Source organism: Gigantopelta aegis, chromosome 10, assembly GCF_016097555.1.
Source record: "Gigantopelta aegis isolate Gae_Host chromosome 10, Gae_host_genome, whole genome shotgun sequence".
NCBI classification, from domain to species: Eukaryota; Metazoa; Mollusca; class Gastropoda; order Neomphalida; family Peltospiridae; genus Gigantopelta; species Gigantopelta aegis.
Window position 1 is genome coordinate 87,231,172 of NC_054708.1, and position 22,218 is coordinate 87,253,389.

The following is a 22,218-nucleotide window of genomic DNA, read 5'->3' on the forward strand; positions in this document are numbered from 1 at the left end:
CTAACTGAGATTATCGTGTAGAGTGGCAGTTTGACTTGGATCACATTCCTAATACTAACTGAGATTATCGTGTAGAGTGGCAGCTTGACTGACTTGGATCACATTCCTAATACTAACTAAGATTATCGTGTAGAGTGGCAGCTTGACTGACTTGGATCACATTCCTAATACTAACTGAGATTATCGTGTAGAGTGGCAGTTTGACTTGGATCACATTCCTAATACTAACTAAGATTATCGTGTAGAGTGGCAGCTTGACTGACTTGGATCACATTCCTAATACTAACTGAGATTATCGTGTAGAGTGGCAGTTTGACTTGGATCACATTCCTAATACTAACTGAGATTATCGTGTAGAGTGGCAGCTTGACTGACTTGGATCACATTCCTAATACTAACTGAGATTATCGTGTAGAGTGGCAGTTTGACTTGGATCACATTCCTAATACTAACTGAGATTATCGTGTAGAGTGGCAGCTTGACTGACTTGGATCACATTCCTAATACTAACTAAGATTATCGTGTAGAGTGGCAGCTTGACTGACTTGGATCACATTCCTAATACTAACTGAGATTATCGTGTAGAGTGGCAGTTTGACTTGGATCACATTCCTAATACTAACTAAGATTATCGTGTAGAGTGGCAGCTTGACTGACTTGGATCACATTCCTAATACTAACTGAGATTATCGTGTAGAGTGGCAGTTTGACTTGGATCACATTCCTAATACTAACTGAGATTATCGTGTAGAGTGGCAGCTTGACTGACTTGGATCACATTCCTAATACTAACTGAGATTATCGTGTAGAGTGGCAGTTTGACTTGGATCACATTCCTAATACTAACTGAGATTATCGTGTAGAGTGGCAGCTTGACTGACTTGGATCACATTCCTAATACTAACTGAGATTATCGTGTAGAGTGGCAGCTTGACTGACTTGGATCACATTCCTAATACTAACTGAGATTATCGTGTAGAGTGGCAGTTTGACTTGGATCACATTCCTAATACTAACTAAGATTATCGTGTAGAGTGGCAGCTTGACTGACTTGGATCACATTCCTAATACTAACTGAGATTATCGTGTAGAGTGGCAGTTTGACTTGGATCACATTCCTAATACTAACTGAGATTATCGTGTAGAGTGGCAGCTTGACTGACTTGGATCACATTCCTAATACTAACTGAGATTATCGTGTAGAGTGGCAGTTTGACTTGGATCACATTCCTAATACTAACTGAGATTATCGTGTAGAGTGGTAGTTTGACTTGGATCACATTCCTAATACTAACTGAGATTATCGTGTAGAGTGGTAGTTTGACTTGGATCACATTCCTAATACTAACTGAGATTATCGTGTAGAGTGGCAGTTTGACTTGGATCACATTCCTAATACTAACTGAGATTATCGTGTAGAGTGGCAGTTTGACTTGGATCACATTAATATCATATATTTAAGCACATAATCATCGCTTGTGAATCCTCAACAGCCGTCAAACGTAATATTTTTTATTTTGTTTAACGACACCACTAGATCACATTGATTTATAAATCATCGGCTATTGGATGTCAAACATTTTGTCATTCTGACATGTAGTCAGAGGAAACCCGCTACATACTTCCATATGGCGTGGGGGGGGGGGGGGTGAAGAGAGAGAGAGAGAGAGAGAGAGAGAGAGAGAGAGAGAGAGAGAGAGAGAGAGAGAGAGAGAGAGAGAGACAGACAGACAGACAGACAGAGAGAGAGAGAGACTTGTTTTTTGTAAAGAAGAAACTCCAAATGCCTTTTATGCAAAACACAAAGACACGTACCTCCGGAACTACAGGCGTTAAGTAACAAATATTACACAAAAAAGAATCCACATTGGTGAATTTATATACGCAATATATTATATACATCTTGTGACATAACGCAAACATATTTGCAATAAATATCAAATATGTTCATACATATAATTTTAAAACAATATTAATAATTCGTTAATCTCCTCATCACTTACATATTGAATACTGCATCTCAGCACAAGACTGATTCCAAACTATATTCTCATTTGAGCCGTAAGGTAATGCACTGTCAGAGAGCTGAACTTCAACACGGTGGGATCGATCCCTGTCAGTGAGCCCATTGGGCTATTTCCCGTTGCAGCCAGTGCACCACGACTGGTATATCAAAGACCGTGGTATGTACTACCCTGTCTGTGGGATGGTACATATAAAAGATCCCTTGCTGCTAATCGAAAAGAGTAGCCCATGAAGTGGCGACAGCGGGTTTCCTCTCTCGATAGCTGTGTGGTCCTTAACCATATGTCTGACGCCATATAACCGTAAATAAAATGTGTTGAGTACGTCGTTAAATAAAACTTCTTTTTTTTTCAACACGGTACACGATTCCAACTCCGTCTATTTGAGGACTGCCACTTTACCGGCGCCAGTAGAGTACTACCTCAACAAACCGTACCCCAGTCATCTTCCAACTGAATCAATAAGGAGACCAGTAGAGTACTACCTCAACAAACCGTACCCCAGTCATCTTCCAACTGAATCAATAAGGAGACCAGTAGAGTACTACCTCAACAAACCGTACCCCAGTCATCTTCCAACTAAATCAATAAGGAGACCAGTAGAGTACTACCTCAACAAACCGTACCCCAGTCATCTTCCAACTGAATCAGTAAGGAGACCAGTATAGTACTACCTCAACAAACCGTACCCCAGTCATCTTCCAACTGAACCAATAAGGAGACCAGTAGAGTACTACCTCAATAAACCGTACCCCAGTCATCTTCCAACTGAATCAATCAGGAGACCAGTAGAGTACTACCTCAACAAACCGTACCCCAGTCATCTTCCAACTGAATCAATAAGGAGACCAGTAGAGTACTACCTCAATAAACCGTACCCCAGTCATCTTCCAACTGAATCAATAAACCGTACCCCAGTCATCTTCCAACTGAATCAATAAGGAGACCAGTAGAGTACTACCTCAATAAACCGTACCCCAGTCATCTTCCAACTGAATCAATAAACCGTACCCCAGTCATCTTCTAACTGAATCAATAAACCGTACCCCAGTCATCTTCCAACTGAATCAATGAGGAGACCAGTAGAGTACTACCTCAACAAACCGTACCCCAGTCATCTTCCAAACGAATCAATAAGGAGACCAGTAGAGTACTACCTCAATAAACCGTACCCCAGTCATCTTCCAACTGAATCAATGAGGAGACCAGTAGAGTACTACCTCAACAAACCGTACCCCAGTCATCTTCCAAACGAATCAATAAGGAGACCAGTAGAGTACTACCTCAACAAACCGTACCCCAGTCATCTTCCAAACGAATCAATAAGGAGACCAGTAGAGTACTACCTCAATAAACCGTACCCCAGTCATCTTCCAACTGAATCAATAAGGAGACCAGTAGAGTACTACCTCAACAAACCGTACCCCAGTCATCTTCTAACTGAATCAATGAGGAGACCAGTAGAGTACTACCTCAACAAACCGTACCCCAGTCATCTTCTAACTGAATCAATAAGGAGACCAGTAGAGTACTACATCAATAAACCGTACCCCAGTCATCTTCCAAATGAATCAATAAGGAGACCAGTAGAGTACTACCTCAACAAACCGTACCCCAGTCATCTTCCAACTGAATCAATAAGTCATCATCCACCTGAATCAATAAGGAGACCAGTAGAGTACTACCTCAACAAACCGTACCCCAGTCATCTTCCAACTGAATCAATGGGGAGACCAGTAGAGTACTACCTCAACAAACCGTACCCCAGTCATCTTCCAACTGAATCAATAAGGAGACCAGTAGAGTACTACCTCAACAAACCGTACCCCAGTCATCTTCCAACTGAACCAATAAGGAGACCAGTAGAGTACTACCTCAACAAACCGTACCCCAGTCATCTTCTAACTGAATCAATGAGGAGACCAGTAGAGTACTACCCCAGTCATCTTCCAACTGAATCAATAAGGAGACCAGTAGAGTACTACCTCAACAAACCGTACCCCAGTCATCTTCCAACTGAATCAATAAGGAGACCAGTAGAGTACTACCTCAACAAACCGTACCCCAGTCATCTTCTAACTGAATCAATGAGGAGACCAGTAGAGTACTACCCCAGTCATCTTCCAACTGAATCAATAAGGAGACCAGTAGAGTACTACCTCAACAAACCGCACCCCAGTCATCTTCTTACTGAATCAATAAGGAGACCAGTAGAGTACTACCTCAACAAACCGTACCCCAGTCATCTTCCAACTGAATCAATAAGGAGACCAGTAGAGTACTACCTCAATAAACCGTACCCCAGTCATCTTCCAACTGAATCAACAAACCGTACCCCAGTCATCTTCTAACTGAATCAATGAGGAGACCAGTAGAGTACTACCTCAACAAACCGTACCCCAGTCATCTTCTAACTGAATCAATAAGGAGACCAGTAGAGTACTACCTCAACAAACCGTACCCCAGTCATCTTCCAACTGAATCAATGGGGAGACCAGTAGAGTACTACCTCAACAAACCGTACCCCAGTCATCTTCCAACTGAATCAGTAAGGAGACCAGTAGAGTACTACCTCAACAAACCGTACCCCAGTCATCTTCTAACTGAATCAATAAGGAGACCAGTAGAGTACTACCTCAACAAACCGCACCCCAGGCATCTTCTTACTGAATCAATAAGGAGACCAGTAGAGTACTACCTCAACAAACCGTACCCCAGTCATCTTCCAACTGAATCAATAAGGAGACCAGTAGAGTACTACCTCAATAAACCGTACCCCAGTCATCTTCCAACTGAATCAACAAACCGTACCCCAGTCATCTTCTAACTGAATCAATGAGGAGACCAGTAGAGTACTACCTCAACAAACCGTACCCCAGTCATCTTCTAACTGAATCAATAAGGAGACCAGTAGAGTACTACATCAATAAACCGTACCCCAGTCATCTTCCAACTGAATCAATAAGGAGACCAGTAGAGTACTACCTCAACAAACCGTACCCCAGTCATCTTCCAACTGAATCAATAAGGAGACCAGTAGAGTACTACCTCAACAAACCGTACCCCAGTCATCTTCCAACTGAATCAATGGGGAGACCAGTAGAGTACTACCTCAACAAACCGTACCCCAGTCATCTTCCAACTGAATCAATAAGGAGACCAGTAGAGTACTACCTCAACAAACCGTACTCCAGTCATCTTCCAACTGAATCAATAAGGAGACCAGTAGAGTACTACCTCAACAAACCGTACCCCAGTCATCTTCCAACTGAATCAATAAGGAGACCAGTAGAGTACTACCTCAACAAACCGTACCCCAGTCATCTTCTAACTGAATCAATGAGGAGACCAGTAGAGTACTACCCCAGTCATCTTCCAACTGAATCAATAAGGAGACCAGTAGAGTACTACCTCAACAAACCGCACCCCAGTCATCTTCTTACTGAATCAATAAGGAGACCAGTAGAGTACTACCTCAACAAACCGTACCCCAGTCATCTTCCAACTGAATCAATAAGGAGACCAGTAGAGTACTACCTCAATAAACCGTACCCCAGTCATCTTCCAACTGAATCAATAAACCGTACCCCAGTCATCTTCTAACTGAATCAATGAGGAGACCAGTAGAGTACTACCTCAACAAACTGTACCCCAGTCATCTTCTAACTGAATCAATGAGGAGACCAGTAGAGTACTACCTCAACAAACCGTACCCAGTCATCTTCCAACTGAATCAATAAACCATACCCCAGTCATCTTCCAACTGAATCAATAAACCGTACCCCAGTCATCTTCCAACTGAATCAATAAGGAGACCAGTAGAGTACTACCTCAACAAACCGTACCCCAGTCATCTTCTAACTGAATCAATAAACCGTACCCCAGTCATCTTCCAACTGAATCAATAAGGAGACCAGTAGAGTACTACCTCAATAAACAGTACCCCAGTCATCTTCCAACTGAATCAATAAGGAGACCAGTAGAGTACTACCTCAACAAACCGTACCCCAGTCATCTTCCAAACGAACCAATAAGGAGACCAGTAGAGTACTACCTCAACAAACCGTACCCCAGTCATCTTCCAACTGAATCAGTAAGGAGACCAGTAGAGTACTACCTCAACAAACCGTACCCCAGTCATCTTCTAACTGAATCAATAAGGAGACCAGTAGAGTACTACCTCAACAAACCGTACCCCAGTCATCTTCCAACTGAATCAATAAGGAGATCAGTAGAGTACTACCTCAACAAACCGTACCCCAGTCAGCTTCCAACTGAATCAGTAAGGAGACCAGTAGAGTACTACCTCAACAAACCGTACCCCAGTCATCTTCCAACTGAATCAATGAGGAGACCAGTAGAGTACTACCTCAATAAACCGTACCCCAGTCATCTTCTAACTGAATCAATAAACTGTACCCCAGTCATCTTCCAACTGAATCAGTAAGGAGACCAGTAGAGTACTACCTCAACAAACCGTACCCCAGTCATCTTCTAACTGAATCAATAAACCGTACCCCAGTCATCTTCCAACTGAATCAGTAAGGAGACCAGTAGAGTACTACCTCAACAAACCGTACCCCAGTCATCTTCCAACTGAATCAATAAACCGTACCCCAGTCATCTTCCAACTGAACCAATAAGGAGACCAGTATTTAACTTGCAGGACATTTGTTTGTTTGTTTGTTTGTTTTGTTTAACGACAACACTAGAGCACATTGATTTATTAATCATCGGCTACTGGATGTCAAAACATTGGGTAATTCTGACATATAGTCCTACGAAACCCGCTACATGTTTCCATTAGTAGCAAGGGATCTTTTATATACACCATTCCACAGACAGGACAGCAAATACCACGGCTTTTAATATATCAGTCGTGGTACATTGGATGGAACCAGAAATAGCCCAATGGGGATCGATCCTAGGCCGACCGAGTATCAGGCCAGCGCTTTACCTCTGAGCTACGTTCCTCCCCTGAACGATATTGTATTTCATTCTGAATAGTTTATGCCCGGAACATATCACTTACTAGTACCGAGTGTAAAAAAGGACAAATGTTCCCTTCTCCAAACCAGTTGATTAAAGTAGGATTCCCTCCTCCCCCATTATAAAAAAAAACAGAGAAAAAATAGCCATTACCTCCACCCTAATACAAATAACGTATGCGTTTGTGTATTAAAAACAAAGCACTGTGCATTTGGAAAAAAACACTAATATCACTTGAATATATATCAACACATTATATTCTGACTATTGGTACAGGTGTTTTTCACTGCAGATCTGTATTCTGTCACGCTAGGTGTGTCTTGGTATGCCTGGCCAGTGCGTCGTGCGTGAAGAAGAGTTTGCCGCAGATATGTGTTCTGTCACGCTAGGTGTGTCTTGGCATGCCTGGCCAGCCCGTCGTGCGTGAAGAAGAGTTTGCCGCAGATCTGTGTTCTGTCACGCTAGGTGTGTCTTTGTGTGCCTGGCCAGCCCATCGTGCGTGAAGAAGAGTTTGCTGCAGATCTGTGTTCTGTCACGCTAGATGTGTCTTGGTGTGCCTGGCCAGCCCGTCGTGCGTAAAAAAGAGCTTGCCGCAGATCTGACACGGGAGCTTGTCGGCGTGCACCTTGAGGTGCTGCTTGAGGCGGTATGAGTCGGAGAAGTGGCACGTGCACAGGTGGCAGTGGAAGAAGTCGCCGCTGTGAATGCGCTTGTGACGGCGGAGGTTGTGTCTGTACAACGTGTGGTATGAGCACTGGTTGCAGCTGTAGCGCAGTCCACCCGACGAGCCACCCGACTGAACATCGATGCCTGGCAGTGAGCCAAACCGTCCTCGATCACTTCCAGAATCCAATTTCACAGTCCCACTTTGTGAGACAAATGATGACGTCTTCACTGGTGATGACTGAGATCCCAGAAGAGTTTGCCTGTGGTATCTCGGGAACAGTATGTTTGACTGTTCCCCGACACTCGCTGTGTGAACTGAAGCACCAGGTTGTGATGAGTAGCCAGTCGTCCGACATTCCGTAACTGACGTCAGATCTGTTCTGCCGTCTGCTGCCCGCTCGTGCGTCATGAATGCGTCATAGTCTGCAGGTGGCCACCAAGTATCCTGAACTCCGTCCTCCTTGTGCATAGGTCCGTATACAGTGTGCGATTTCTAGAAAGCAGAAACAATATTGTCACGATATTCATACCGTTAAATTCAATTGAGAATAGTACGTTTTCACTCATAATAAAAGTCAACGAAACGTAGCCGTTTGAGGCATGATAGCAGGGTTGAAAATTAACATGAAAACCATGGTCGCCAGTAGGGCCAGTTGAAGAAAAACCTTACTGGCTTTTCTCAAATTCAACTAGCCCTTCAATTATCAAATTGAAATTTAACTGCATAGCCAAAAATAAAAACAAGAATGTGCTTTGTTGAATAATAACAATGTGCTCACCGTATATAGTCTGTTTGATTCAACAGGAAACCGTAACCGATAAATTGGCATGTAACTTCATAATGAAGAGTTAAAATTCATATAAAAGGTTAGGTTTTAAACCCATACCAACTCAAATAACATTTTTTGAAAAAGAAATCCAATATAAATAAAAAGTGTTTCTTTACAAATTACCATTAAATTATATATTAAATCTCATTTTTAATACAGGGGTGAAGACAAAATGCTAGAATAGCCAAGATATGCAGTTTGACTTGCATTGTCTCTGAAGTAAAAAAGATAATGCAGTACAACGAGACTAAAGGTAAAACTGTGCGTGTTTTAATAAACTAGTCTGGGATTGGCAGTCCTCTGTGGCGATGCAAGAAAGATGACATACACTTTGTGGCGATGCAAGAGGGGTGAAATATCCAGTAAAGGATATCCTCGAGAGTGGCTGCCCTCCTATAGGCGAAGCACCAGATAGAGATCCATGGAATCATCCACTATTTTGTCAAATCCCAATTCGACTGCATTGTACAGAGATATGGCTCTGATTATGTATTCCAGTTTTGTCGTTCATATTACCTTGGATGTTCCATTAACCGCCTTAAAACCTATATTAGAAAAGAATAGTTAACCTATGCAGTTTGATGGTAATTTGTAATTTACCTGAACTGTTTTTTCTAAAACAAATGTTACTTGGGATGACATGGGTTTAAAACTTAATGTTTTTGTATGCATTTTATCTTTATGCATTATGAAGTTACATGCCAATTGATCGGTTCCCTTTTGATACAAACGGACAATAGCGTAAACATGATATTTTCTGCTTCAGTGAAATGTAATAATGTGCGCGCTCGCGCGCTCGTGTGTGTGTGTGTGTGTGTGTGTGTGTGTGTTTATGTTTGTGCACGCACATGTGTGTGTTTAATTTAGATACTGTAAATACAACAGTAATAGGCTTCTAATAAAATAAATATCGAAAGAAAAATAAATATGAAAAAGAACCCCAACAGAACTTAATTACGCTCAGGCCGTTACACAACGGCATATGAGGAACATACTTATTATTACAGTAATATTTGGACGGTTATGTCATCATGTAAATATTGGTGTCAAATCGCTTAAACTTAAAACAATACCGACGACATGTGTTTTGTCACGTTTGATTTAGTTTCAGTGCGTTTCCTTTTTAATTGGTACCATATTCGCCAGACGCTAAAATCGATGGTCGCCCAACGGACTATCTTTGTACAAAATGTTAGTTGCCCTTAGCCAATAAAGGTCGCCACGGGCGACCTGGCGACTGCTAATATTCAATCCTGTGATAGTGTGACATAAATTGTACCACGCTTAGGTTGACTTGCTATTGACAAAAGTATGCAATAAATGTGTATAACCACACACGTTTTACACCCCACAATCGCGTTATTGCAGCATCACTGAGGGGCGTAATACACGCCTTGTGAGGTTCAAGGATCAGCTTCAGCAATCACTTGATAATACTGCTGTTGTAAATATGACTTTGAATTGTGAGCATTTTGTACGAAATAGTTGCTTAATATTTGTTAGGTCCTTATAGTCGTTTTTATAATAAAATGTATTTTAGTCATATGACAAATCCAAATACTAAACCTTAAAAACTCGACATATTTTATGCATGTTGTTAACGAAATAGATGGAAATCATTTCTGTCCGAATTCTACAGCTTCGCTTAAGAAGACAACTTACATCAACCTGTCCGAATTCTACAGCTTCGTTTCAGAACACAACTTACATCAACCCGTCCGAATTCTACAGCTTCGTTTAAGACAACTTACATCAACCCGTCCGAATTCTACAGCTTTGTTTAAAAACACACCTGACATCAGTAAGCACATCCTGCCTCATGTTTTAGATTTAGTTTTTGAATTTCAAACACACAGGGACGGGACATAGCCCAGTGGTCAAAAGCTCGCCTTGTACGCGGTCCCTCTTTGATCGATACCCGTCGGTGGGCCCATTGGGCTATTTTTCGTTCGAGCCAGTGCACCATGACTGGTGTACCAAAGGCCGTGGTATGTATTATCCTGTCTGTGGAATGGTACATATAAATGATTATTTGCTACTAATGGGAAAATGTGGCGAGTATCCTTTCCATTTTTGAGAATAACCAAATGTTTGACATCCAATGTTGTCGTTAAACAAAACTTTAACTTTTCAAACATACAGCAAAACAGTTCGTTTTGTTTAACTGAAAACTAACGACACCATTAGAGCAAATTGATTTATTAACCATCGACTATTGAATGTCAAACACTTGATCATTCTGACATATAGAGGAAAAGCGCTACATTCTTCCACTAGCAGCAAGGGATATTGTAATACGATAAATAAATGGTACAATTTAACACGTAAGCATCCGTTATGTAAGAATAATACTTGCCAGAGTAAATACTATCGTATTACACCCAGGATATTCAGTATCCGAATTAATTCGTTAAAACAAATTATTTATGCAGACTACGTCAAATGAAAGTGATCGACATTGCAAGATTCCCTTTCCCGGTGGGTGCACGATGCATATCACCTCCACATAGACAGACAGGCAGGCAGACAGATAATCTATTGATGTATCTCCTTATATACATCACATACATGTACATAATAAACATAACAGTGCACAAGCCATACTTGATGGAATTACACGAGGAACATCAGTGCAATAAGAGCATTTCTTACACACCCGTTGGTGAGAACATCATTTGTTATTTTTCATAGCAAATACTTGTTAATACACATACGTGCAATTTTTTTTTTCTTACACACCCGTTAGTGAGAACATCATTCATTATTTTTCATAACACATAGTATTAACACACATACGTGCGATAATATTTTAAAGACATAAGAATGACTGCTCTTAGGTGACGACCATGTCACCAATGCCATACCATTCAATAATAAAAAAAATAAAAAAAAAAATATATATTTTTTTTTTAAATCCCGGTCGAATCGATCACTCTGTGACGTACAAGTTAACTTGAAATTGTCTTGTCTGTGACGCACAAGTTAACTATACTCTTCAAAAAAAGAAACGCAAAAGGGTACAAATGGGTTATAACTCCGATTTTATGTTTCCTACCGGTTCATGCTTTGTGAATATAAGGTCATTGCATGTCCCAAACACATTCCCACGGTTACATTCGATAAAACGCAGCTACTGTACAATAAAGTTCCAAAATGTGAATATTCGCAAAAACGCAGCCACGTGCAAACCATGTCACCACTGCACGTGCGTTGTCTGCACGTGCAACATGAACACCGACAGTATAAAAGTGCAGGGTGTTCGCTTGCCTGGCCTCTGTATCTGGCCGACAGTTGACAATCCAGGACATGCCACGTCTCAGTGAACCGCAGAGAAACAATGCCATCGGCCGACTAGACGCAGGCGAATCCAGAACGGCCGTTGCCAGGGCATTCCATGTGTCCCCAAGCACCATCTCCAGACTGTGGGACCGTTACCAGCAACATGGATCAACACGTGACCTCCCTAGATCCGGTCGACCACGGGTCACTACCCCCGGGCAGGACCGCTACATCCGGGTACGCCACCTTCGGGAACGATTGACTACTGCCACCTCCACAGCCGCAGCAATACCAGGTTTGCGCAGGATATCCGACCAGACCGTACGGAACCGCCTACGTGAGGTAGGAATTCGTGCCAGACGTCCAGTTCGAGGTGTCATCTTAACACCACAACACCGTCGACTCCGACTGCAGTGGTGCCAGATTCATCGACAATGGCCTAAACTGCGATGGAGACAGGTGTGGTTCAGTGACGAGTCCCGATTTCTGCTCCGACGTCATGATGGAAGATGTCGCGTGTATAGGCGTCGTGGTGAACGTTATGCGGCAAACTGCGTGCAGGAAGTGGACAGATTCGGCGGGGGTAGTGTCATGGTGTGGGCAGCCATCTCACACACTGGCAGAACTGACCTGGTCCACGTGCAGGGCAACCTGAATGCACAGGGCTACATTGACCAGATCCTCCGGCCACACATCGTTCCAGTTATGGCCAACGCCAACGCAGTGTTCCAACATGACAACGCCAGGCCTCACACAGCACGTCTCACAACGGCTTTCCTACAGAACAACAACATTAATGTCCTTCCTTGGCCATCGACATCACCGGATTTGAACCCAAATGAGCATCTATGGGACGAGTTGGACCGACGCCTCCGACAGCGACAACCACAGCCCCAGACCCTGCCCGAGCTGGCAGCAGCCTTGCAGGCCGAGTGGGCCACCATCCCCCGGGACGTCATCCGTACTCTGGTTGCTTCAATGGGCAGGCGGTGCCAGGCAGTTGTCAACACACGCGGAGGCCACACCCGGTATTGATTCCAGATGACCTTGACCTTGGTGGTGTGTCCTATCACTTACTCACAATGGACTAGAGTGAATTGTGAACAATCCTGCAACATTTGGTAATTATCGGACTCACCATTCAATAATTAAATCAATTCTCCAAATGTTACGACAATGTGGTTTTGCGTTTCTTCTTTTGAAGAGTATATAAGCGCTAGGGCCGTACATTCGTTTTAGTTGGAAGAGGCGTTTAAATTTATTTTAAAAGTGTTTTCTGAAGATATGTAAGAAATAGAATACTACATTCGTGTCCGTTAAATACCATTTTATCTTACAATTCGTTTAAAAACGTATTTCGCTCTTTGTACACGTTTTTAAACAACACGTTGTAAGATAAACGGTATCTAACGGCCGCTCGTGAAGTATTCTCTAGTTAGTAGGCCATGAACAGGAAACAAACGCCACTATTATGTGTATAAAGTCTCTTCGGCGTTCTAAAAACGTTTAAAGGCTAAATAGCTGTTGGAGACACATGGTTAGGTTCTGCCATTAAAAAGACAACTTTTCTAAATCAGGTGACAATATAAAATGTGTAAAACATTTTGAGCATGTTGATACAGATTAGAACACACGTGTTCATATAACGGACAGTTTATGAAACACATGAATTCCATCCTAAACACGATGGTAATTGCATCAGGATAAAATCGCTGATCCACCAACAGATTATCCCATCGGTCGATCTCTAACGGAATAGGCTTAACACCAACGTCGACATGTCACAAAGACACATTGTGTTCTATGACAAGGTTGTACTGACGACTTGTACGGAATTGCCCATCTCTCCTGCATACAGACATCCACAAACAAGTGTTCAAAACATTTTATTTGTTCGAAAGGTTTATCAAATCCTATTTAAAAGGTAGTAAAAACTAAAACTAAAATAAAGTAAAACACTTAAATTAAAATTACAACATAAAGTGTAAACTGAACATAACACAATGAAAAAATGTTTGTTTTTTAAAAAGAAGATAAAACTGCATCAGGACTTAATAAAGGAAGGAAATGTTTTATTTAACGACACGCTCAACACATTTTATTTATGGTTATATGGCGTCAGACATATGGTTAAGAACCACACTGATATTGGGGGAGGAAACCCGTTGTCGCCATTTCATGGGCTACTCTTTTCGATTAGCAGCAAGGGATCTTTTATATGCACCATCCCATAGACACGATAGCATATACCACGGCCTTTGATGTACTAGTGGTGGTGCACTGGTTGGAGCGAGAAATTGCGCATTGCATAACTTAACGAAGGCATTGTTCAGATATTGTTTAAAAATAAAATAATAACTAAAAAAAAAAAAGAAGAAAAAAACTCAAAATATACTTGTTACATACAATAATATTAAAATATTCACATAAGTTGTTTCTTCTTTAATATCAAACAGAAAATAGAATTACATAAGACACATTTGTTAGTTCTTGTGTTTCAGCTTGCTGTAATAATCGACACTTTCAACAGACCCACATGTGGGGTAACGCTTCTGAGCCGTAACGTCGTCCGTAAAACTAGGCATTTCGAGGGGTAAGAGCCGTCACCTGGCCCGTGGAGCTAGCCACGTGGAGCTAGCTAGCCACGGAGAGAGCTAGCCACGTAGAGGGGTAAAACGTCTGAGCCGTAACCTGGCCCGTGGTGGAACTAGCCTCGTCGAGGGGTAACTCTTCTGAGCCATAACCTCGCCCGTGGAGCCAGCCACGTGGCTTCAAGTGGCGGCGGCAGCGGTCTCGTGGTTCCTCTCGTGTCTCTTGAGTGACTCGTGAGTAGCGTACGTCTTGCCACAGAAGCGACACGTCGGCGTGTTGGCGTGGATGGTCAGGTGTTTCATCAGCCGGTGCCGGTCGGAGAAGTGACACCGACACAGGTGACAGTGGAAGAAGTCGCCCGTGTGTACGCGCTTGTGACGCTTCAGCGCGTGCTGGTATACCGTCTGATAGGTGCACGTGTCGCACGAAAACACCCGCCTTTCGGACTGTGCCATTCGGGATTCCAGGAAGGGGAACCTTCTAGAAGACTCTCGGCGTCGCCATTCCCCATGGTTGTCCACTGCCAACACACCGACAGGGTCGTGTACGCTCTACAAAATAAAATAACATGTCTCTCAGTAAGTTACGTTCTTCTTCTTCATCGTCGTTGTTTATAACTAGCTGGCAACTATTGGCGATGCTGTACAAGTGGTGTGTATCAGCTATTATGTAGATAATGGTTCTCCCTCGTAGGGTCTTCACGGGTACTTATGTCTGGGCAGAGTTTAGCCAGACTCGAGTCCGTTCACAGGAGTACCTGTGCAACTTACTAAGCACTCTCTTTTTTTCTTTCTTTTTTTTTTACGTCATTTTGTCATATGCTTGACGCCGGTTACATTATAGGGCTATAAAACATGGAGTGAAAACAGAAATTAAATGTGTGGAATGCAATACAATGACGGGTTGGATCCATGTTCGGCGCTGGAATTAAGATGCATAATGCTCATTGCTATTTTACTTTGTTCCTTATATTAGTCCACTATCATCTGGTGTAGATGGCGGGTACTCTGGTCCAGGTCGAGTTTGACCCTCGAGTACTCGAGTCCCAATATTTTGGACTCGTGAAGGCCCTTTCAATCCGGTCCGATTTCCTTCATAAGATCATTTCGCGACTGTTGGACAATTCCTTTCTGATATCCTCCTTTGTTTGTTTGTTTAGTGTTGTTTTAAAAACATTTTCCACAGTTCAGTCTAATTGGATATTATGATCTTGTTTCAAAATACCGTAAACCGAATATATTAAACTGTTATGTTAAGGACAGGTTTTAAGGTTTTAAAAATTATCGCCAACAGTTTTACGAATTCCAACCCTTTCCTGCATTTACTAAAATATGTTAAGGACATAATTTTGGTACATATTTTATACATATATGGTAAACATTAGTTAAATTTTGGAAGCCGAAACAACAAATAAATATTCTAGCATCAATAACGAAACAAAACAAGATAGATAGTACCATCAGGATATCCCAAATCGTACCTAAATATGATAATTCAAGTAACCTTAATTTTAAAAATGAATTGAACAATACTAACAACATACTCAGTATATCCCAAACATCAAATCTAGTTTCTTTTGTTTAACGACAGCACACCAATTTATTATTTATCTGTTATAGGATGTCAAACAAGTAATAACTGTGGCATGTAGTCTTAGAGGAAGCCCACTACATGTCCATTAGATGCAGGGAACGCTTTATATGCACTTTCCCACAGACAGGATAGCTCATACCACAACTTTTGATCCACCTGTCGTGCGGCATTGGTTGGGACGGGAAAGAAAACAATTAGAGAATGGGTCCACCCAGAGGGTTCGATCCTGTTATCAAGGCGAAGTGATCTACCGAGATGGATTCCTCCATTCTTCTTCCCCGCCCCCCCCCCCCCCCCAAAAAAAAATCTATATGCTTTGTTCTGTTCATCAAAAAAAATCTATATGCTTTGTTCTGTTCATCAATATCATTAGCCCCTGCGCGTGCTGTAACCTCACCGTGGTGCTGGTGTAACATTTTCTTTGAGAATGGCCAATACAGCACAAATCCCCTTGTTTTCTTCGAGATACAATTAAAATTTTGAATAAAAGTCAGTATCTATCTGTGGTGTTTGTGTTTTTGCACAGTTCTTTACATTGTGTTTTTATTTAAATTTTGATTTTTTGTATTGATGTTGATCATCATTTTATTTGTTTGCATTACCATAGTTTGACACCCAACAGCCGATGTATTTTTCGTGCTGGGGTGTCGTTAAACATTCATTCATTCATTCATTCAATATCATTAGAATATCCAAAATCGAATATATGTAAGACAGTCCAAGTGAAAGAACTAAAACAACACAACAGCACAACTGGTTATCTCTGTACATAGACATGGTTACGGCTAGCCCGAGTACTCTGACGGTAAGAAAGTTAGACGGACATTTGGACAGTTATCAACATTAGAGAGCTTCACTGGGCTATTTCTCGCTTCAGCCAGTGCACCACGACTGGTATATCAAAGGCCGTAGTATGTGTTATCCTGTCTGCTAATCGAAAAGAGAAGCCCATGAAGTGGCGACAGCGGGTTTCCTCTTTCTATGTGTGTGGTCCTTAACCATATGTCTGACGCCATATAACCGTAAATAAAATGTGTTGAGTGCGTCGTTAAATAGAACATTTCCTTCTTTTTCTACATTAGAGAGCGTTGCTAACCCGCCAAATGACCGTCTAGCTCTCATACCGTCAGAGTACTCGGGCTAGGTTACGAGACGTTTCGTACGATCCTCACTATCATATTATACCCTAGACGTTTCGTCCCCATGTCATTTAGTTAACGTTTTGTGCTAAATTGTACATGTACATTGTTTGGTATGTCCAGGGACGAAACAGATCGGGTACGAAACGTCTCATAACCGTACACACGACAGATTACAACATGCATAACAGGCGCACCCTTCAATATGCGGAGGGAACAGAATCAAACCAAAATATAGTGGTGCAATACATCGTTATGAGTCGACTCATCAGACTGAAATCAAGAACACAACAGTTTCTTACGTGTATATTATCCATTTTTAAATATCCCATGGAGGCCAGAAGCGCGGGGTGTGGGTGTAGCTGTGACACTACGTTGAAGCTGAAGTAGCACGGTTTGCGTTGTCCCCCTCCCCTCCTCAATCGTCGGCTTCTTCAAACATTTAGTAATTTACCACTGTACTCGCTATGACAATACTGAATTTGCATCTTGGCGACAAAAATACAATAATATAAATTTCGACTAAAGTTTGAGTTTGTGACGTTTAAATGTTAATCAGATTAACTAGCAACAGCACAATGATATTTGTAAAACAATACGACAAACAACTGATAAAGTAACTAGTTTTTAATGACAATCACATATTTGGCGAAACATAACTAATAACACTCCTTACACTACTCACTACACAACATCGCGTCATCTTAAGGTCGCTGGTGACGCGGGACAACCATCTAGTCAGCATCGCCAATTTATAGAGTTCTTTGCGAGCATCTGCAGATGTGAAGGAAAGCTTGGTATATTCTGCGCCTTTGGCACACATTCTGCCACATACTCAAGAAAATTCAGCCATTCATTCATTCCAACTTATTTTCGTGCTTATATCCAACTAAGGTTCGGGCATGCAGTTCTGAGCACACACACACCTCAGCTATCTGGGAGATGTCTGTCAGAGGACAGAGGGTTAGTGGTTAGTAAGGTAAGTCAGGATACAGAGGGTTAGTGGTTAGTAAGGTAAGTCAGGATACAGAGGGTTAGTGGTTAGTAAGGTAAGTCAGGATAGTGACCTTACACCTACCCACTGCTCTGGGTGGGAGCCAGTACCGGGCAGCGGGCAGCGAACCCAGTACCTACCAGCGTTATATCCGATGGCTTAACCACGACACAACCAAGGCCGGTTAAACACAAAAAGTACACATATACATCGAAATAAAGTACTGCTAAATGGTTCATCATTATCTGTGAATGTCTTTCATAACTGATCTCCGACCGTCCATTTCATCCATCCTTCCAGCGAAGGAATTAGAATTAAAACAAGAATTATATTCTCTAAAAACTACTAGTACTCCAGGATGGGGAAAATATGAGCAAATATGTTGAGGTTGATTATCATAAACCCGGAAGACCGACACTCGACGACAATTTACAAATATCTACATACATCACACTGCACTGGAGACTGCCGCCATAACCACCTCTTAGGCCTTCACTGTGAAAACTCCAGCCTGTGTTTGCTCATGTGTGAATTGAGTCCACTCATTGACTGACACTGTTTATAACAGACTTTACACTTCAGCTCCCCGATATGGCCCTTCAGGTGCCCCTGCAGCTCATAGTTGTTGATAAAAGTCCGATGACACAGATGACAGGGGAACCTTTCTCCGGTGTGTACCCGCCTGTGCCGAATAAGGTTGAACTTGAGCTTTGTCTGATAACCACACTCAGTGCATTTGAGAATATCGCTGTCCAACCTTTGGGTTCTCTTCCCACCAGAGGACCACTGCTGCTGCTTGGCCCCAGCAGGAAAGGACAGTGACTGTGATGCCAGATGCCCCATTGCTGGATTACACATTGTCTGATTATAGTCTCTCAGCCCAGACACTAGATTCTGTAGCATGTCCATGGCATCTCCCTTGGCCTTGGAAGTCTACAAAACAAAATGTACTGCCATTTAATCTAACGAGCGAAGATGACCAGGAGGTTCACGGGGAAATATGCTAGTGTAGCAGGTCCATCTCTTGTATGTATCTACTATGAAAAGAGAAATACATCTCACAAGACAAGATGAGTAAAGTCGTGATCATGGATTATGGGCCAATGAAAGTAATGCTGTTTAATGACTCAGCATTCAAGAGTCAGTTGTCACTGTGTCAAAACTGAAACCGTGAGGTTCAAATGGAACTCATCACGTGGCAGTCTGTTGTATTCTCTTAAAGACGGGGCTTACAGTGGACGTACCCGGACCGTTAACAGAATATGAGCACGTACACAGAGTACAAGGACAAGACAATGTATTATGTAAAATATTAACATCATATGTCGTTTCTTTTCACATAAACGTTCACAATGTATCAAAATGACCATACAATCATATCACTGGAAACAGCCAAAAAACTATTGACAAACAACCGTTGATCTCAAATACAGTAAGGCTGAAATTAAAACTATTTTCAAGAGTAATAAAATAATTATTAACTCGTCTTGCACGTTTTTGTTTTTCCGTTCGTTTTCTTGTTTGTTCATTTTGTTTGTTGCAGGTTGTTTTTGTTGTTTTTTGTTTGTAATGTTGTTGTTGTTTGTTCCTTTGTTTCTTTGTGGGTTTTGTTTTGTTTTATTCTTTGTTTTCTTTTGGGGGAGGGGATTATTGGTCGGGTTTGAGGTATGTGTGCATTTAAAAACCTCTACCTTCGATCAATTCAATATGGTTTAAAACTGACAGATTTGTAAATGATTAGTTTTTATTTACATTGACCTACATTAACATTGATGTAAACAATTTGTTTACCGTTTATATCGGGTGTGGAAGCAGGTGTAGTTTGTTAATCAGATATACAATTCAAATATGTGGACTGCATCAACATTTGTTATAAATCCCATCTATTAAAAAGATTACTATGCACACATATCACCACACTAAACCCATAACCAAATAACTTCCATTAACTAATCCTAAAAACATAATATTATCCAGTTTGAAACTTTCATACTTCTTAATCAAGCATGCTTTATTGGAAACCTTGATCAAATTAAAACTGTATGATTACATAATCATGATGATTACTTGTCATGTTTCTCCTACAAGACAATGGGTGCGGGGTATTTATCTAAAGATTTTGAAAATATACCGTTGTTACACACATTCTGTTAATGTTAAGCTAGATTCACACTTCACCGCCGACTCTTGTTGGCGAGTAGTTAACTACTCGCCCAGTCCTGCTTCTATTCACGCCTAGTTCTCTTGGGGTTTTTTTTTCAGTTAGGTCAATGTAGTTTTAACACAGTTCATATTAAATTTTGGTGTGCGTTCGTTCAATGTTTTTTGGTTTACAATGCATCAACCTAATAAACAATAAAATTCCGTTTCGCATGAGGTCGGCAATCGAAGTACGAGTTGACCTTTAGATGGCACTGAATCAGCAACTCTGTGTATGACCGATCTTATAGCCTTCAAAATAGGTAGGGAATACCTTCATGTCAAAATAGAACGCACACGCAGCAATAAAACATGAATTCACTACCATGACCAAACTTGATCCCACATCCACCTCCTCCACCATTAAACACCTATCAGTTGGTAGAGCAATCGCCTGAAGGGTCTGGTTTGTAGGATTGAATCTCCTCGGTGAACAATTCGGTCTTCCCCACCCAACCAGTCCACCACGACTGGGATATCAACAGTAATGGCATGTGGCACTCTGTCTGTGGGATATGCATATAAAAGATCTCTTGCTAGGGACAAATATAACTAGAATTAAAATTATCAAAGGCTGTGACATCCAATAGTCAATGATTTATTCATCAATGTGTTCTAGCGGTGGTGTTAAAGCAAAACAAACTATCTTTTTACTTTCATCAATGTGAATATTAGTACAGATACCTGGCAGTCAGATACTGTGCTCACCCTGATCAAATATAGCTATAGCAAAAACATTAGTCAAATAGGATTTTGTATTATCGACATGTATAATGCGAATGTGTTAGCTAAAATTAATTTGAATATGAAAACCAAACCGCTAGCCGAACATTTGGTAAGATATGTTTGAGGCGTCAGAAAGATTATGTACTAGCAACTGTTCTTATTTCATGAGAGAAATCCAGGCCTGGATTTTGGCAAATAAAGACGGGCAAGACCATTTGGCCTAGACTGATGGAGATATTTAAGGGCAGTATGACCATAAGGCAGGGAAACAAGGCTAACTCCAACAAGTGTATATAACAAAACAGAACCCATTCAAAATAAAAATGTGAAAAGTTCCAAGTTTTTGTAATAAAGCAACTTCCAGGAGTCAAGTTTGAGTAAAACGACCAATTATTAATATACAAAATAAAGAGTCGGCCACTTTGGCCAGGATACTGTTGAATTAGTGTGCACACTGGGCAGCTGACTAGAGTATTACGGTAATTTAAAGGTCCAGGCTTATCAAAAACATAATTCACTATTGTTTGGTGTCTACGTATACCTTTTACAATATATATGAAGTATTAATAAAACAAATTCCAAAACATTTACTCGTTTTTAATATATTCGCAAAAAAAAGTCGCGTTTTCCCCATCGCTTGCAAAAAAACCTCTCGACTCCTCGAGCCAAGTCACGTGACCCTGTGACGCGCTATGCGGCATACTATGAAAGCGTTATTGTGCACAGCCTTTCGCACCTGACCTGACCTTTTCACACATTTGACTTGGAACGCATTTTTTTTTTTAACACGAAAATGTTATTCCAGTGAATTAAGTTGTATGGATGGAATATTGTTTTGGAGATAGTTTTCAAATGTAAAATATGGTAAACTATTGTTTAGTCTTTGGATGTATCAAAGCTGCAGTTTTTGCGTACTTTAGACAGATAATCACAGGATTTGCATGGAAGCGGTTCTTAAACCGAACCCGTGCGAAATGGAAAGGACTGTCACGATGCGATAGTATCTGTAGTGACCACTTCATCCCTGCGGATTACGAAAACCAGTCTAAGCAAAGCACCTTTCAGATTTTTTTATTTTTTATTTTTTTTAATGATTTTTTTTTGGGGGGAGGGGGTATTTTTATTTAAACTGAAAAAGAAAACACAGAAAAATGCAAACAAAACGAAAGTTTTAACACCTTACTTGA

At 41.3% G+C, this 22,218-nt stretch overlaps 1 protein-coding gene across 4 annotated transcripts in view; it reads right to left on the minus strand.

Moving 5' to 3' along the window:
• LOC121382774 (zinc finger and BTB domain-containing protein 18-like) overlaps positions 1-22,218 on the minus strand; it is a 62,975-nt gene that overhangs the window by 2,010 nt on the left and 38,747 nt on the right. Inside the window, exon 4 of one of the 4 annotated variants that reach the window (XM_041512357.1) lies at positions 7,253-8,172. The exons of 1 other annotated variant lie outside the window; for it this stretch is intronic. In XM_041512357.1, coding sequence (XP_041368291.1) covers positions 7,546-8,172 — 627 coding nt within the window. In that variant the 3' untranslated portion in view covers positions 7,253-7,545. Of the gene's footprint in view, positions 1-7,252; positions 8,173-13,963; positions 14,932-18,156; positions 19,040-22,218 lie in introns of those variants that run through there. 2 more of the 4 variants (XM_041512363.1, XM_041512362.1) reach the window with 2 other exon arrangements.